Below are 19,925 nucleotides of genomic sequence, written 5' to 3'. Positions count from 1 at the left end.
TAAAATAATGACTCCCAAATCCCTTTCACAGAAACTGGCATCCACACTCAGTTCCAAAATGAGAATTTATCCGCTGTTATAAACAAGCCCTCTTCAACCCTTGAACATCAAAACAAACACTTTCAGTAGAGCATTTTTTCTTAATTATTTAAAATACTGATATTCATGTATCACACAGAATGGAACCTGCTCAAACAGCTAATTGTTCCCAGCCATCATTTATAATACTGGATCATTGGTTTCTTCTGGACAAAAGCACAGTTTGAGATCATCATGCAAAGGTTTCTGTAGTTCCACAACTAATAAGATTTTAGCAGACTGGGTAGCTATTAAATTAACAGACCACATCGGAATGTAACATTCTCTCCATACTCATTTTAAACAGTAAAGCTTATTAATAATCCTAGAAGTTTTAAACGTAGAGTTTTTTGCTGTTCTCTAAAGAAGAATAATATCAAGAAAACACAAAAAGTTGAAATAGTTTTAAACCAAACAAGTGTGAACATGAACTGTAAACACAGGAGCATATCGGGTGACCTCAGGCAATCTCTGCAGGAATGCAGAATAAGCAGTTTCCCATAGAAACCCAGCAACATGAAAGGACTAGCTCCAATAGTGAAATCAGCAGCCTGAGACTAAGCTTCACTGCCACTGGAGCACCACGCTGTTCTACCACACCGATTACTAAAACCTACTGTCCTTACCCAGGCTGCTTATTTATTTAAGAGCTTTCTCATCAAATATCATTTGCTAATGAAAAGATTAACTATTTCACATGCTTAATATATATAAAATAGGATCTACAAAAGACACATACATTTTGTCATCAAATGAACTACTGAGAGCTGTAATAGCTACCCATTTTTACAGGTAAATTCTGTGCCCCTCTTCCTTGAAGTAATCTTCAAGGAAAATCCAGTGTTCAGTTTCGTGATGGGTAGGGAACACTAGTCATGCTATCTATCCACAAAAGCTAAAAATCATAATATAGCTTGTAGAAGGTGATTAAGAATAACTCAACTCTAGTGCTTGAACACACATACCTGCTCCAATACACAGGCTCAGAGCCAAACTTGGACATTTGTTTGATGCCTACAGTTCAGTAATGTGATTATATTTACTTTAAAATCAGTTACCTTTAAAAAAAAGCACTACTGCTTATTTCATATTTTATTTAAAAGAATTGAAAGCTACACAAATTATGACAACAGAATAAAAAGTATTTGATCTCATTGAGCTGCCAGATCAGCTTAAACATTCAAGATCAGAGTTCAGAAGAACAGCAATGCAAAGTCTCAACACTAGTGCATGCAAAACGCCATTAAGTACCAAATAAATCTTACCAGATTTTTAAGAGCCTTCAATCACTATCCACATGAAAGTAGTTCACTGCAGGACTAAGATCAAGTAATTTCTAAATACAAAATGGCAAAGGTGTTAAATGAGGTAATTTTCATTATTATTGCACAAAGAATCTTTTATATACTGTTTCAAGTAAGAGAAGTTGAAGGAGTTTTATTTTCCTGTCAGACTGATTAACATTAATGCTTATTGGATTGCTACCCACAGCAAATGCAAATAGTAATCACCAAAATTTATTCTTTTGTCTTCATCTATCTCTTCCTCCAACTGAGATTTTTTTTTTTCTCTCCCCACTATACCTCTGGTCTCCCAGTTTCTTCAATAATGCATCTCAAGTCAGTGCCATATTAGTTCCTCACCCTTGCAGGCCAGAAAAGAAGATGTAACATTTGTCAATTAATTGTAGGAAAAAGCTCAATCTAACCTGAAAAGAAAGCCACCTGTATACTGTGAAATGTCCAATATGTAGCTGGTCATTCATTAAATCTGACTTTATAATGAACAAGTTTCAAACTGGCATTCATTCAGAACTAGATCTCTCCAGTGTAAAATCCCATGAAGTGCTAGAGCTGGAGAAGACGACTAAAAGGTTTGAAAACCCCCAGAAGCAATGAACTCTATATCTACGTAAGGATATTTACACACATATTTTGTACCACATACATTCATTTAATCTGAAGAAACATGTATTTAGTGACCCTCCAGACACAGTGTATGTCTGAGATAGACCGCTCCCAAAATAAAGACAGTAAAAAGCTCCACGGGACAAAAAGCTTCCTTCTACACACGTGGCACCCTTGAAGAAATGGAAATATTTAACGTTCCAGGGTTTGGTTTTGTCAGGTTGCCTACAGATCCATTTATCTAACTCCTGTACAAGTAAGAAAAAACTATTTGTCCATGCACTACAAAGATAATCTTCCAAGAATGAAACTACCATCTACAGACAGATATACCAATTCCAGTCACCTCTGCTTTGCCATTAGCGGAACAAGTCTTTGTGCTGGCATCATCCACAGCATCACCTCTCTGGAACAGTCTGAAAACCCACAACTATCACAGTGCTGCTTTACCATCAATTTTTACAGAACAGAAAAGGACTTGGCCCTGGGGGGGGGGGGGGGGGTTGTTAATGCTCCTGTATGCTAGAATAGTTATGGCATTAGAAAAAAAAAAAAAGAAGAAAAAAGTCTCTTTCCTTTCAGCAGCAACAGGAATCAGAACTTCAAAAAGGACTGCCTTACAGATTTAACTAGAAAGAGATTCCTATCACAACTACAGTAGAAATCCACCCAGGAAAAGAATCTCCATTTACTCTCCCTTTGCAGAAGTGATAGAGAAATTAGGTATTTCTACTGGCTGCTGATTTATGAAGTTAAGACACACTCACATTCCCGATCTCTACGATTATTTCTGGTATTTCAGAGTACAACCTCATCATATGAATAATACATACTTTTTAAAATTTCATACATTTCTCAATACCTCTATTACCACGTTATGAGGTCATTTCTATTATAAAACACACTTCAAATCAATAGCTACTTACATAACTACTTAGCTTAAGTTTTGCCCAAAATAAGAAACCACTGTGTAACTCTCAAATTGCATTCTATAATGGTAAATCAAAATAGGCTTGTCTAAAGGTTCTTCCCAGTGAAATTCAATACAGCCCCAGCTTCCAAATAAAGCATAAAACTATCTAATATCACAACTACATTGCAAATGATCAGTTCCAAGGATAATTCATGTTGGAAAGGACCTCAGGAGGTCATCTAAATACCTGATATAGAAGCATTGGAACTAATCCTTTGTGAGATTACTTCTAAAGAAGAGATATTCCACTCTGCAGTAGCACACATTAAAATAAACAAAAGTATAGTTTCTCAGTCTAGTACCAATACAAAATACTAGCTTTTTGTAATGTGACAAACTGAGAAACCAAGTATTCCTAAAATACACAGAACTGACTCACTGCTTAGGCAATACCTAATCTGCTTAGACTCTAAATGGATGAACTTGCAAGACCTTAAATTTAGAAAAATACAGCAGCTGTCAGATTTTTTACATCATTGATTAAGAAATACCAGGAAATTAAATTCTGGAGAGAGACTAGACTGCAAGTACTTCCTCCTCACCCTTTACATACACAAATGGCTCTAACTTTATTATGTCAAAGTGTATTTTTATTGCCTAGAAAGAGACCAAAACCCAAAGCTCTCCAAAAGCTACGTAAAGTGAGATTAGGACCTGTGCAAAACAACATAACTACAGCTGACAGTTAATAGGCTAGACAACACAGCATAATTAGTGTCCCTACATGCCCGACCTGACGGGGGGAACACCAAGGTTGCTACCAACAAACAGCTCAATCACAGGTTAATGAGCAAGGTACAGCTCATTAGAGAACTAAGAGAGATGAACCCATGACCGCCGCAACAGCACAAGCAAGGAGATAAGACACCTGAAATAGTCCTTAATACGTGTCACTAAATATTAAACACACTATGGTAATGCTAGTAACTACAGCTTAGCGTTAACCACTTCATTCTACTATTAAAAAGACAGGAAATAGAAAGTTAAAAGCCACAAGAACAATGTCTATAGTACTACTTTTAAAGAACTGTTCGGGTGTATACAATGCAAAACCAAAGGCAGATAAACGCCGCTTTGTGCTGATAATCAGTATCTACCACCCTGCTCTAGTGAAAGAAACCCACATGAAAAGGAGTGTCAAGTCAAGCTATGCCAACAGGCAAGACTGACTGTCTGTGGTTCCTGGGAGTGCCAACTTTAGAGATTTTGGGACAGCCAGACACAGCTGGTAGGTCAGTGGCTGCCCTGCAGAACCAACAGTTGACATCACAAGCAACCAAGGGGGAAGTTGAGGCTTTCCAAGCTCCACCCACTGGCCAACTTGCCTTAGATCTAAAAAAAAAAAGTATAATTTAAACAGTTAATTCAAGTAAAAATTGAGTTACGGAGTAATTCTAGAGCCAAATAAATGATACCTACAATTCTTCATTACCTTACTGAGTGAGGTTACGGCTAGTTATTAAAAAAATAACATCTTGACTCACAGTTACCCAGGTTCTCAAGAGCGCACCAGAACTCACATATATTGGAGAAGTAAAAAAAATAATTATCATTTTAGATCTTCCCCACATCGGAACAAGAAACTTCTTTAACAGACCACAACGTTTTCAGAAAAGCTCTTTGCATTTCTACTACAAAGCAACAACAAATACATTAAGATTAAGGTTAACTATAAAACAGTAGTAACTCTTGCTGCTATCAACTGAATTCCACAAATCCTTTATCAATGATGAAAATAAAAAGCCTGACGTTCACTGAATTTTACCAGCAGGCTTGCTTCCAGAGACTTAACCAAATTCTACTGTATGAGACAGCAATCGCCACTCAATGGCAGAGCAGCTTCAAAATAGGGTGGTTTGCCAGACACAAACTCATTTCTTAAAGAGCCAAAGAAAAGTGATTACACACTACTAGAAAAAACCCACAAATTACTACTTATCTGTTTAGACGTAAAGTACATCCCTTCTTTTTCAATTAGTAGACAATTGCTTTTATGGAGAAAACCCTACATAAAATGCTAGACAAAGTTTACAATGCACTTACTAGTCTACATTACCTCCCCTCATAGACACTTAAGAGTGCATCAGGAATGCAAGACGCCTTCTTCCACTTTCAAGCTACAACTATGCCCACTGCACAAAGTCACTCCTAGCAATGGATAGTACAAAAGAAGATGATCTTGTAGTCACTGCTTTGCTGCGTAAAATTTCGAACATAACTGGAAAGAATACAAAAGCATGTGTGTAGTAATTCGGCTGTAGCAACAGTCAGCACATGCATGAAGACATAACGCATTTTTAAAACGTGGTGGTTTACACTGACAGAGGAGGGGGGGATTTGCTTTACACAAACTTAGTTACAGGATGTTCAAAATCAACTACTGGCAAAAGTTCTCTTCCTCCACCATTCACTACCAAGTAATAACCTCTAGAAGTCGCCTAATACAAAAGACAAAGAAAACGGCATATTTTAATTTTTAATGCTACTTAGCATCTTGAAACAAGATAAAACTCCTTTGTGGACTTCAATCCAGAAGCTAGCAAGGCAACATAGTGCCCCTTTTAACCAGTCTAAGAGAGAACTCCTCACACTCCAAGTGCTTTTGTTTACAAGGTTGTAATTACTGCTATTCAAAATTTATTTAAAGTTACTTGAGCAAGAGTGGGGAGACATCAAAAGGTTTTGAACTACATATGGAAGCAAATACGATGTACTTAAAAGGCATATATAGGCCACAGGAAAAAAAATGGGGAAAGGATAAGCACATTCCCTGTAGATGAGAAATTGTTAAGCTTTAAGTAAGGTAACGGCTTATTAAGAAGTTGTGAAACTTTGACTTCCTCCTATATATTCCTTGCTAAGGACTATATTAACACAGCATAATCAGAAGCTGATGTATTTTTACAAATTCTATTAAAAATAACAAGTTTTGCATCTTATCAGCAGGGGGTTTGATTTTCCAAACCAGCTCTCCCTACCATCTAACCCATAACGTCTCAATTCTCAACTATGCCACCATGTAAGAGTGTATTGTAACTACTCAGCCGTTACCAAATTGTGCTGTCTAGGGATCACAGAACGGCAGGGGTTGGAAGGGACCTCTGGAGATCATCTAGTCCAACCCCCTGCTAAAGCAGGTTCACCTACAGCAGGTCACACAGGATCGCATCCAGATGGGTTTTGAACATCTCCAGGGAAGGAGACTCCACAGCCTCTCTAGGCAGCCTGTTCCAGTGCACCCTCAGAGTAAAAAAGTTTTTCCTCATGTTGAGGCAGAACTTCCCGTGCTCCAGTTTGTGCCTGTTGCTTTCTGAATCTCTTCTTTATGCAGCATCTGCCTGCATAAATTGATCTGAGACACACTGGTGGAGAATATGTGTTTTCAGTCTGTTCCCCAAAACCTTGGGCAACTGTGGACAGCTAAAGGTTCCCAGACAGCCAAAGGTTCCCATGCAGGGGTCTGTGCTCCCACTTGAAGCTATAAAGGCAAAGTTCTAGACACTTAGGACACCAATGACCCAATCCTCCTTCCTTAAGGCAATTTCATTAATGCCCATTAAGCTTAGTGTCCTGCCCTCCCCCTTCCCCACACAGTGGGTCAGAATGACATGTACGGAACATGGCATAAAATCTAAAGATCACAGAAACACCATAGACGGGCTCAAACACTGTTTCACTGAATATTTGCCACCCTGGGCTACCAGCCTACTTGCTACTGTGAAAGCCTGCTATGATACTCTATTTCCCTCTCAAGCATTCCCAAATTCACACCTCCTTATAACTTAAAGAGAATATTTTAAAACAACAGTTCATTCTTCTTAGTTCTATAATAATTTACACTTCCTATATTGTTCTCCATATCAGTTACCTTCTGTCCTCACACTTCTACTCATGTCTGTCCCAAACACTGTACTCTGCTGCTTTCCTTATTTTCCCCTCCCTTTAACGTGGCAGTGGCTCACACACCTCATCCATTCTTTCTGGCACAGAAAGTTTGAGAAATACCTGGAAAATTCATTACCTCTAACTAAATGATGAGAGCTCCCTACTGCCCAGGTGTATCTCCCAGAGGAAAAATGAAGATGTCTGTCTTCGTCTACCGAAGGGGAGGAACACATCACTACTGGTTCCAGTATGCTGGGCGTGCCCACTGCACCACGACTCTCCCAGCCCAGCCCCTCCTTCGGGCTCTTCTCCACAACTAACAGCTTCAGCCTCTTTCCAACACAGTAAGAGAATGGAAGCAAACTTGCTCTTGACAGCTTCCCTGCTGCCCAGTGATTGCTCTCTTCTGGGCAGCAATTCGGTACCTCAAAATCTGAAAGGACCACCACGTTACTCGAAGAAACTACTTATTGCCCTGTCAGGGCTGTCCAAATCTTGGATATTTTACACAACCACTGTCATGAGAACTCTAATAAATTCGATTACAGAAGAACAGTCTGAAAAGGCTTTAGAAATTACATCACTGCAAAGATAATTACACTTCAAAGTCGAAATAGGCATTTTCAGTTACTCATCTCTGATGAATTTCAGAGAAAAGGCTTACTGCAGAAGAATGTGGTAAACAAAACAAAAACCCTTAACACATAACACAAGCTACAAAAAATAAACAAAAGAAAGGAAATATAGTATCCTAAGAGTGGTAAGACACATGACAGAAAGCGAACACGGTACCTGAACAGTGGTAGAACATTCACTATCTTTTAATCAGAATTGAGGGTGGAATCAAATTGAAGATGCTACTTGCCAATTCTGCTACAGAAATATCACTGAGTATCTCGTTATATTCACTACATAATGTGCTGCAGTCTGTGCACTCACAAAAGAAAACACACTATCTTACAAGAAAAGATGAAAAACCCCCAAGAGGTCCCCCAAAGTTTTCCTTACCATGATAGCAGCAACACTTCTCGTATCAACTCTGAGATTTCACCAAAGTTATTGCAGAAATTCAGCAGACCAGAAAGGAAAAGGACACCATCTATCATGAGATCTCAAAAATATTCCCTAGAGAGTGAACTTTATCCTGCCTCACATTAAGGAACAACCACCTTGCCTCTACAGGTAAGCATAATCCACAAGTCTTCTTGCCCAGGTGGCTCACCAGCAGAAGCTTAGAAGGACACTCCAAACCCACACACTGTCCACAGCACCATCCTTCCGCATTTTCCAAAGCGGGATATCATGGTCCTGTCACTGGACACCTGATAGGATCCCAAAATTTTTTGTACCTACTAATTCTGACATTTAGTTACACGTAGTTTGGGGCACATCACAACCTCACTGTTCAATGGCTTCTTCACCTATTATAACCCTCGGGGAAAGCTTCTGATATCTGACAAGCAATGTACACGTACCCCTGCTGCAAAAGGGCCAACAAAAATCTCTCCGTACTTATTAAGAGCAAACCCAGTAATTCCAACACACACCACCCAAACTAACCTTGAGGCTGCACGACATCTTACCTGATTTTATAATTGGGCAAGGTGTGCTTGCGCTTAATAACTTTCTTGAACTGGTTCACAATGATGGAAGTGAGCTGAGGCATGGGCCGCCCTTCAAACTGGGACTTCACTTCAAAGAGTATCACAGGGTCATCCATAAAAGAGAAGGACCAGTGTGTGAAGGGCAGGCGCGTGAAGACCAGCTTCAGCTTCCCCATCACCCGGGAGATCTTGACAAAGAGGTAGGCCGACTTGCCAAAGACCAGGTCGGCATCGATGGCCAAGTGGAAGCCGCCATTGTACTCCAGGTCTACCTCAAAGCCCAGCTCCTCGGGGCAGCCCTCTTCATTGCAGACCACCGGCCGAATGAGCTTGATAGCTTTGAAGACGGGCAGGACGTTGCCAAGAGAGACGTCCCTGAGGCTGAGCCCCTCCAGCACCTTCCCCGTCATCTTGGCCTGGAGCAGCTCCTCAAACTCCACCTTGATCTTCTTGGTGACCCAGTTCCTGACCAGGGCCGTGTCCCTGAGCTCCCTGAAGAGGAAGAGGAAGATAGCATTGAGGAAGTGGCACGTCTCCTCGCGGGAGGAGGGGGCCGGAGGGGGCTCTGGCTGCTGCTGTTGCTGCGGCTGCTTGGTGCCGGGCTCCGGGCCCGCGGCGGCGGCGGGAGCCGCGGCGGTGGCGGCCGGCGCCGAGGCCGGGGCCGGGCCGGGGGTCGGCTCCGGAGACGCCTGGCTACCGGCCGGCTCGGAGCCCTGGAGGTAGTCCCTGAGGCTGTGGTCGGCCGCGACGCGGGCGTAGACGAGGCCGTCGGAGGTTCCGGCTGCCCCGGGGGGCTCCGGTTTCTTCCTGTAGAGGAGCAGGAGCTGGAGCAGGAGCGTGAGGAAGCAGCCGGCCAGCGCCGAGAGCAGGATCACATAGACCAGCAGCATCCTCGCCGCGCCCCGCACCGCGCCCCGAGCGCGCTGCCCTCACCGCGCCGCCGCCATGGCGGGGGCCGCGCCCGCAGGCCGGCGTTTAACGGCCGCGGCCGCCCGAGGTTACCTCATCCGGGTCCCCCCCCCCCACACACACGCCCTCTCCGCGGCGGCGGGCAGGGGGCGGGGCGGGGGCGGGGCCAACCAACGGCGGCGCGGTCCCTCCCCTCCGCGCGGCCTCATTGGCGGAGCCGGGAAGGATTCGCCGGAAACGCTGTAGAGTGGCGTCACAGCGTGTTGAGCGCATGCGCGGGGCGGGGCGGGGTGGTGTCGTGTCGTGTCCCTGCCTGCCCTGTGGGCTGGGCGGCGGGCTGAGGGCGGTGAGGGAGGGCCGGGGCGCGGGCCGGGGCTGTCCTCGGCGGCACGGAGCGGGCGAGCGCCCGGAGCGCCCTCCAAAACCCGACCCTCGGGAGAGGGGCGCTGCGGCGGGCGGCCCTGCGGTACTGAGGGCGTCACCGCTGAGTTGGGGGACGGGGAGGGAAAACGTCCCGCCTGCGGGAAGGTGACCGGGTCGTTGGGCGCTTCGTTGCCCAAGGCACGTAGGAGGTGTGATGAGAGAGAAAGGACATTTGATGTCTTCAGAAACAGGCGGGTGGATGGTGGTTGTCCCTGTAAAGTTGCTCTGGACAGGGGCAAAGAGACGAGATCGGTTTTCATGGGAGTTCTGTGACTTCTGGAACCTCCTCTCTGGTTCCTGTTGATGAGAGATGCTTTTAGCAAGTGTTGACTGTACCACAGAGATGACACTTCATCAAGCTCTGCTCTTGCTGGTGATAAGATAGAAGTCTGTTTCCATCCTCTTCGCCTGTTTACTAATGCTTAAAACCTGTCATTGAATAACTGAAGTAAAAAAAACCCCAACCAAACATGCAGGGGAAAGGAATATGAAGAAAAGCAAGCTGAGAACTTTGCATAACATCATGATATTTCAGCCTGTGATGTACATGAGATCGCGGTTGTGTGTGGGACGGCGGCAGTCAAGGTCAGGGTTTTTTTTGTAGGACAGGCTGCGGCTTTGTTGAAGCCGAAGAGGTAAGGAGAGGGGGGCCCTTCGCCTCCCAGAGCGTGTGTAGGGGCGGACACAGATGTAATCTCTGCAGGAGGCAGGGCGAGTGGCAGCCGATCAAACTGAGGACCAAGAAGAATGGACATTTATAAAAATTGCTTTAAAAGCAATGAACAAGGATAGAAGAAACATGACATGAGGTAGGACTGCTCTTGAGTGGAAAGAACATGTGTGGAGACTTTTCAGAAAGAATCATTTTCAACATTTTGAGAGACTCACCCAGAAGGCCATTATATTCAAAATTGGTTTACGGCAGTGTCATACAAAATAACCATATTTTTACTTGAAAATATGAGCATACTTCTAAAATGTACTATGACGGCTGCACAAAGTTTTCTGGGTGCTTCCCTGTGTCAGGGATAGTTTTTCAATCTTGAAATAGAACTTTTATAATTTCTGAAAAATATCCACAATTAAAAGTTCCTTAAGTGATAAAGCTTGGGTTTTACACCTGTTTTCTTTTTTGATTGAATATCTGGTGTAAAAGTTCTTAGATATTATATTTTAACAGAATAAAAGAACACTCAGTCTCACATTATTGGTTGTGTTTTGTTTTGCTTTGTTTTTTTTGCCAAGCTGCAGAACTACTTAAAAATGCAAACAAAAGGAGAAGAACATGTGAAATTTAAATGCCAGGAAGAGAAAAGCCTTCTTCCCCTTTCCCCTCCCCCTTCATAAAGTGTGTGGGGTGGGAGGATTGAAAAGCTCTTAATGATGCAGTGCTGTGGTTTGAAACCAGAGATTCAGAGTATGAATTTTTTATAGGTCTTGTGACCGAAAGTTGAAATGCCTGGGTGTTTAACAGAGCATTTCTATAGAAATACCAGGGAGGTCATTAGCCCAACATTTGAACTACTCTGTTACGGGCCTTTACCGTGGCTAATACAGGCATATGCGGCGCGAATGGAAAGGTTTTGGATTTGCAACTAAATGGCTTTTCAGATAAGGAGTAATATATTCAGAAAGGCGGTAGCAGCCTTGGGTTTAGGTCAGGAGGAACAGCAGGAGGAAAAAGAAAAAGTCATGTTGCAGGTGTCTTAACTGAGTATTTTCTTCTGTTAAACAAGCGGAATAGGAAATTTGGCACATTTTGTGCACCTGATGGCAGCTGAAGAGCCTCTCTGAAATGTTCAGCTCAGTAATCGCATTTCCTCTCTCCCAGGAACATTTTCAACAGGAGCTGTGTTATCTTAAAGACATGTTATGAAGCAAGAATCGGGCATGTTTTAGCATTTTCAATGAGAATGAAAGAATAAAGGGAAATAGCAGCAGATGCGTTAACATGAATACAAAAAGGATGTGTAAAAATGTTATATAACAGAATAGGCTTGAAATAAGAGAGAAAACAAAACTATTTAATTTTGTCAAGTCAAGGAGAAAAAAAAAGATTCATCTTAATACTACCTAAAAGGGTGCTTTTAAGAGCGTATTTTGCTTTGGCTTCAATTTGGAAGTTGCTCTTTGCGTTTTCTGGCAGGCTGGATGAATAGAAAGGGGTATGAAATCTCACCAGTTTCCACCCGGGTTGCATAGAGCTGTGTATGTAAAACTGTGTAGAATATACGCAACTATTTGCACTTTGAACAGCTGGAAATTATTAAATAGGATGCAAGACATGCAAAAAGAAAAAAGAGGTCCTGTAGGTATATTTGGGGTTTTTTTAAAAGTACTAGGGGAGAGTTTATTAAAAGGGATATTTCACCTATATTTAACCAGGGGAAATACTCTTTTGAAAATCAATTTAGGACATGACAGAAACAAACCTGTAAGTGTAGAACTTCAAAATCAATTTTCAGTGTTTTGCAGGAGATTGAAACAGCGATAGTGGACAAAGATTGCAAAATATGTAGAGCCCAGTAATTTAATAGAGAGCAAGCAGCATAAATTCACAGAAGGGGCGTGTGTTTGAGCCAATTCTGCTATTCTAAGCAAAGACTAGTGACACCCTGGGAACATTTGTCTCGATTCATCTCATTCATGACTGATCCAAGGATCTTTGGGTTTAGGAGCATTTTTAGTTAACACCAGACAGTAGGACCAGGCAAGGAGGCACACACATCATGGCACCAAGGGCTGAAACATCAACATCACAAGCTTGGAAAAGTGATTACAGATCCTAGTTTTTTGAAAAAACTGCAAAGTAGTCTAAATAGATTATTTTTCAAAGCAGGAAGCCCTGGGTTCTTTTGTCATAAGTGGTTTTAGTAATTTTCTTCATCACTGGACTGGAGTCGTTGCCTAATTTTGTAATATCTGTTGGCAAAACGATTTCATTCTTTCCTGGGCCTCCTATTGTTTTTGTATTACATCTCTTAAAGATCAAAATTAGATTATCGTTCTCATGGTGCTGCATGAAACAGGATTTCGAAAGTGATTAGGTAAGTTCATGAGGAAAAAAAAATCCACTGAAGGCTATCAAATACAGAGATTGCTGGAAGTTACACTGGTGACGGGCTGCAGGGGGGTGCCTTTTGACTGTCTTTTGACTGTCCTCAGACACCTGCAATGTCAGACAGAACACACTGCACTGAGAGCAGCTGGTCTGGTCCAATTCTGAAGATAATGTCAAAAAAAATAGAAATGCAGTGATCAGGATTGCTTCCAGTTCTAGTTCTGAACTCTGCCAAGCACAATGTCATCTTATTATCAGGTGATCCTACATTTATTGGAGTGAACCTCTTCAAAAACACTGAGGCTTTAGATCATGTGAGATTTCCCTTGATGCCATCTAAATTTTTTGTTTTATTTTGGTTTTGTTTTTGTTATAAGCTAATTTTCTCCACTTGGTATTGGAGAAAGAAAAATACAGTTTGGGTGACTCAATCATACTCAGGCTATAATAGTGCTATAGAGAACCACCAGCAGATCGTCAATTGGAATAAATTGTTGGATCCATTGAGTTGAATACATCCATTCATCCTGCTGAAAAATCTGACCCCCCCAACTTTTAGTTATTTTTAAGGATTGCAACTGAGAATTTTAAGAGGTTTTATTCGTATCCTAGAAATGACTCACCGTATGTATTCAGAAAAGGAAGCTAGACCCATTTTTTCAAGATTGGAACGCATATTGAATGTTGCTTTTTGGTTGGATCCTACCTGAGATGCTTAAACCTCAATTTTCAGAGCTAATGAGGAACTAGAGTTTACTTTGGAACTGTGAATACTGCGTGCAGCAGGAGGAAAAAAAAAAATCCATTGGCCACCCAAAGATGCAGATGCCCCAAATTCATGTTCACTTCTCAAAAAAAGGAGGTTTTCAACTTTGTGTCTCAATTTACCGATCTAACATGATCTGTCTCACAACAGGGATACTCTTGCTGTTTATTAACAGCTTTGCAATCTTGCATGCAACAAGCAAAGCACTGGAGTTGGTTGGTGATGGTGGCTTAGAGCCCAAACGGTTTGGATCAGAACATGTTAAAACAAAAAGAGAGTGAGGGTTTGCATCCAAGGTTTGGTTTGGCCCAAGCACAAATCCAGTATTTTGACTGAAGCTCATCTTTAATTATCATCAAAAGTATGTTCTGCTTGTTTAATCAAGAGCTTAACATTTCGGATGTAAAGGTGCTTTGGATGCTTACTTCAAGAGGCTCATGTTCAAGCTTAAAGTATCCTGACTCATAATTAGGGATTCTGTTACTATGTCACCCAGACCCTAGCTTAGCAACTGTAGCTCTCAGATAACTTTTCTGAGATTAAAAAAAAAAAAAAAAAAAAGCCATTTTAACTGTAAATATAACATATTCAGGCTTTTTATACTACCAATATCCAAGGCAAAATGAAGGTTTCCTTTATTCCCTGTCTGCTATTAAATCATAAGTCCAGAAGCTGTTCTTTAATTCGCAGACGCAAGTGAGGCTTATCACATGTATTTTGCTTCTTCCTGCATTTGCTTCACCGCCTTCTGGTATTCATGTAAATGCTAGCTTGCTTAAGCTTTAGAAAGTGATACGTTTGGGATAGTTATCACATTTGTCATTTAGCATTCACTCAAGTACCTTTTCCTTTCATACTCTGAAGCAGATTCACCATCCCTCATAAGAATTGCAGGCAGCCTCCTCGAGGCCGTCTTGCACGCTCCCAAATCATCTTTTTCAGAGTGGAGATTGTTTTAGCTACTTCCCCTAATGCATTTCAAGTATAATTACACTATGATCAATATGTTTTCGATGTTCCACAACCTCACTTTTTTCTTAATACTTGGCTCCCATCCTGGATTAATCCGAAGCAGCCTCTGGCTGATGGAGAGGCTTCAAGAAACTGCATTAAAAAGCAATTTAGAGTTTGTATAAGGATTCAATGGCTAAAGAGTTAATACACACTTCAGGGATGAACGTAGTTTTTGAGATGAGGGTCCCTGTGAGGCTTTGTGCCTCACTTGCCCTTCATTAAAAGTGTTAATTCCCTGCATCAGTCCGCAGGTAGCTGGTTACTGGGCTGGGGTTTCTGCCTCAGGTCCCAGCAGCAGCCAGCCACAGAGCATCTGCTGTGTCTCCTTAGCCTCCAGATAAGCTCAGCCAAATCAGGCCACGGCAAGAAGCTTCTGCGGGAGGTTACCACCCCTGCAGTAAGGTCAGAGCTGAGCACGTGTCCGTGCTGCAGCCATTTCAGCGCAGAGCTGAGAGTCTTTATTAACATTGACGGCCATGAAGAGGTGGGGGGGGGTGGGGAAAGGGCTGCATGGGGGTAGTGGGAAAGAACCGCCTGGCACTTCAACAATCCAAGCCCGAGATCTGTGTCCTGGTCGCGGGAGAGTGCTTACTTGTGCAAATGCTTGGTAATCCGATTTCACCAGCTACAGTCCCGGGATCAGTGACGTGCTGTGGCAGGTCTTGGGTTTCTGTAGCTGCTCCTGTGTGTCCTGATGCTGGCTCAGCAGGAAAGAAAACTAAATAAGGGGACAGTAGGGGATTCGAGGGAAGCTGCCCCAATTCTCCAAGCCAGAGGAAATGTCTCAGAAATTTTAGCCCAGATCCATGAGGTTTCTTGGAAAAGGAACATTCTGAGATTTTTCCATTATTCACCTTTGCCTCTCTGATTTGCCTCTAAGTTGCATATGTGATATCAAGCCACTAAAAGGAAAAAAAGGAAATTACTGGTCAGCTCATCTGCTTACTCTATGAAGAAGGTGTGGATTGTGTAAGTGCAGTGGGCAGGAGTGCCTGTGTCCTGTCTCTCTGGGGCTCCTCGGACTTCTCAGTGCTTACAGGCATCCACGTAGGGCTGTACATAAAATCTCTTCATCTAAGCATATGTAAACATGTTTGCAGAGCCAAATCTTTCACAAATGCCTGAAGAGATCCTTTCATTTTCCCTCCTGTTTGGTCAGGCCCCTCCACCTCCAGACCTAACAGTTTAAACTAAAATGAAAATAACTTGTTCCAGGCAGTGGAAGCTAGACCAGGCATTTTGATGTAAATAAATCTGCGGGGGAAAAAAGTTACCTATTTTAGAGATGAGTCTGACAAGCACTAAGTAAAGAAACAGTTCCCACAGCAAAGCTGGAAGATGGCCATTTCAGCTCCATTCCTTGTATGAACTCAAGGCCGTTTGAGCATGGAAAAGTAGATTGGCTTTTTGTTGCTTGATCTTTTGTATTGACAGTAAGCTCGGGAAAGGTAAACAGAAACACTTATTTACATATTTCTGTACCTTCCTGCTAACAGGTTTTCACAATATTCTTCCCATGTCTGTATTGATGCGTCTGTATTCAGAGACTGAAAAGAAGCATGCAGACTCCCATGGCTAATCTTTACACGTGTAGTTTTATTCCCTTTCATTACACATTTTTGCACAAACTCAAGTAGCTTTTCTTGAGGAGGTGGCCCAAAGACTATATTTAATGACAAATAATAATCACTGCACACAAATCTGGGCTACATATTGTAATACACACACATGTGTATACACAGTAATATGTGTACTTATCAATCTGGGCTATGCATTTGTAATAACATAAGTTACCCTGTTCAACTGTGTGAGACAAATAGCTATGTTACCGAAATCTCTGTAAATACCATTAGTAACATATTCAGCTGAGAAAGCATAACGTTACAATTCCTGCCTTTCTCCTGTTAAAGTTTATTTAGTAGTCTGGTTTCATACTATGCTGTCTGTGCTGCTTTTGTTCAGAGTCTGTTCAGAGCAAGGCAAACACCAGCCAAATTTAAATTCACCCCGAAACACAACCTCATGTCTCACACTCAAAAAGTGACGTTTGAAAGGACAGAAGCAACTCGTAGTTTTGCAAACATTTTGCACATTGTATTATCTCTGTAGTAACAGAGAGATCTGGCCTTATCCTTAGACACTGAGGCTTTGCCGTAACTTTTTCACTCTTTCTGCCTTGTTTATGCATAAGACACGGCAGGGGAATGTGCTAAATGAACTGCCTAGGCAAGGAAAATATTAAAAATAAGTAGGAACTTATTAGGGGAGGGGTGTTGTTCTAATGTTTAGATTATCAGTAAAAATATATAAAAACCTCTGGCAGAAGTATGATTTAAATAAGTGTTCTTCATGTTCACTTTCAAACTACTGACAGGGAAAAAAATACAAATACTTCTTAGCCGAAGAATAATTTCCCCACTTTCAGGCAGGCTGTATTCTTGTAGTTTCGTTAAGACAGAAGGCAAAACTAATGTATATTCATACCATTTTGGTTCTGTTCAATTTCCATTCTTTTTTCCCGGGCACACAGAGATGCTGAGGATACTGGATAGACTGACAAGGTGAAATTCTAGTCTGTGTGCTAAAAGAAGTGAAGAACTTGTCTGTTGTACTCAGTATCGCAGCAAAATAGAAATTCCTCCCACTACCAGCCTACAAATTTTCAGTTATTCCAATAATTTTAGAAGCATGTCTCTAAAACCACAACTGCCTGAAATGCAGCCTATACACTTCTGTTTGAATTTACTTATTGAGCTCTTGGTCTAACAAATGGAAAAACTGAAGTAAATATTTTCAATATGAAATTTAAAACTTCTCCGAAATAAGCCCTAAAGAAGCTTGGCTTCCTGAATAATTTCTGCTAAAATTTGTCATCCATACAAGGTTATTTAATCTGAGTCAATATTAAATTAAAAAAAAAAAAGCCAGGAAGATGAAAACTGTCATATAAAAAGTGAAACTGAAGTTCTGTGAGAGCTGCGTTTCCAAATACTGTTATTTTTATTGGCATGGGTAAAGCTTAGAATATGGTAATGAAAACTTGGAGGTTTTTTGCCAAGATTTTGACTTAACCGCTTTTGATCAGCAACGTTTTCTCAAAAGCATTTTAAAAAAATCACCTCATGTAACTGCATGAGCACCAGCAATACATTTTCTGCCTTCACTGCTGTGACCTAATCAACTGGGCTTAAAGACAAATAAAATCTTTAATGCAGTCGATACAGTTTTTGTTTGAATGCCATGGGTTGAAACTACTCAGATTTAGCCGAGAGCTCCAGATGCATGCACTGCCAGCCACATGAATTATAGCCCTTATTTTTATAATAGGATTGCTGCATTTACCACCCCAATTACAATGATCCTAAGCACTTTTGCTCTAGAAAAGGCAGAATGTATTAAACAAGGGATATCTGCAGGGTCAAAAAGCTGTTAACAGAGTACTAAAACTGCATATTTACAAATTTTTAGGAGTTAAAAAAACGAGTAAACCTCCTTTCTAACATTGTGTAGTTCCACAATCTGTGTCCTGCTACATACCATCTCATGCAAGTGGGAGTATTGTCAGCTTCTACTAGTCTGAGAGAGAAATGTTACCTATGTGGAATATAACCAATGCACATCACGTACAATGGCTGTAATAAAGGTCTCCGTAGCAACATTAAGATCAGTAATTTTTAAATGTTCTGCCTTAGTCTCACGTTCATGTTTTTTTAAATACAACTATTCACTGTTTCCACTGCAGATGCTGCTGTGAGCTAGCCATCCAACAAAACTCCTTTGTCAAGGCTTGAGAAGATGATCCCTGCCTTGTTTTTCTGCAGATTACTGCAGGCTTGATTTCCTTTGCAGTCAGCAAATGTCCACTAAATATTGCATAATTATTTATCAACACACAGCTGGTCTGGAAAATGAACCTGTAAGAACTCTCCCTCCTCTTGGGAGAAGGAGGATGGGGAACAGGAGTAGAAAGGCTCTAACAAGAAGAACCTGAGCAGGTTGTGGCCAAAGATCCCCGGAATTAGTAGCACACAAGCAATGGAAAAAGGGTAGAAAACAAGAGGCTGAGGAGGCACATCATGCTTGGGAGCAGGGCTGAGGGGGAAAGAGTTAGCAGGTGAGCAGCCCCTGCAGGAGCAGAGCTTGCTTAGGAGAGGAAGAACAACAGCGAACAGTTAGGTTTTATCTCAGGGATCAGAAATGGCTGCTTCTGGAAGAGGATCGGGAAGGACGATAATATTTTTCTGAGAAATGAAGCAGCATGTGGGGTTTTCTTGCATGCCCCTCCTTCAGACCTGATTCCCCCAGAGCTTCATCCCCTGATGATTCCAGCATAAAGACTGAGTTAAGGCTAGTGTGGGTTCCCAGACCTCCTTGTACCCAGCATTTTTCTTTGTTATCTCAGGGTGATCCTATGGCACTCCCCCAGTTCCTAACCCCTACAGAAAGCAAAGGAGTTCATGGGGGGAATGCAAGTTTCACCAGGTAAAACAGGTAGAAAGTGGGCTCAGCTCAGCCCCATGCTTAGTGTGGTAGTGGGGCTTCATTTCTGGAAGGAACAGAAGGCTCTTCATTTTCACTGTTAACTTCTTAGTAGACGACTAGCCAGGGCCAATTATAGCAACAATTTATATACTGCTGTACACAGGAGTGATATAGGAGGAATAGAGGCATATACTGCAAGTCTTGGATTTCATTAATAATATATAAATATGCATACTGGGTAAAATATCCAGCCCTCCTAAGTTTGTTAATAGACTTCCAAGATGCTAATCATTAGCTTAAATGCTTAAAACATTGTCTGGCAATACTGTTTGTACCATGCAGAAATTATCTACTTTGGAGGGAGCACAATCAAGGGAGCATGAGAGTGTACTCATCCGTTAACTGCTCTATTGATATACACACGCCTCTGCTCCATCTCTGGAGCAGCCCAAGCACAAAGGTTGTCAAAGGCAGGGGAAGGGAATCACAGGTAAACATGTATAAGTTACATGGTAAGAAGGATGGCAGGAAAAATATGAGTGGGGTGTTGACAACAGTCCTTGTTCAAAAACAGGATGTCCGTGGATAGGTAAAAGGAGTGATCTCTGTCCTGTGTTAAACCTCTTCAATGGAGGCCTGAGGTCTTTAACCGAGGTACAGAGAGATGCATTTGTGCAACAGAATTGCCAGGGGTGGAGGAAGCTGGTATATTTGGGGGTTCCTCTTTTTCCCTTTTATTAGGAAGGGAGCATAGGTTTGTATGACTGGTTAGAGCTCTGTTCTGGATGGTGGCTGTCTAGGAAGTTCTCCTTCTTCAGCGCTG

The 19,925-nt window shown here is 41.9% G+C and overlaps 1 protein-coding gene across 1 annotated transcript in view; it reads right to left on the bottom strand.

The window, feature by feature from the left end:
* Nucleotides 1-9,337, bottom strand: part of PDZD8 (PDZ domain containing 8) — a 63,217-nt gene extending 53,880 nt beyond the window's left edge. The window contains exon 1 of the mRNA XM_086466829.1: nucleotides 8,427-9,337. Coding sequence (XP_086322955.1) covers nucleotides 8,427-9,337 — 911 coding nt within the window. The remainder of the gene's footprint in view (nucleotides 1-8,426) is intronic.
* Nucleotides 9,338-19,925: the final 10,588 nt, after the last annotated feature.

This window comes from Leptosomus discolor, chromosome 6 (genome assembly GCF_034619465.1).
Source record: "Leptosomus discolor isolate bLepDis1 chromosome 6, bLepDis1.hap2, whole genome shotgun sequence".
Taxonomy (NCBI): domain Eukaryota; kingdom Metazoa; phylum Chordata; class Aves; order Leptosomiformes; family Leptosomidae; genus Leptosomus; species Leptosomus discolor.
This window is presented reverse-complemented; position numbering and strand designations above follow the sequence as displayed.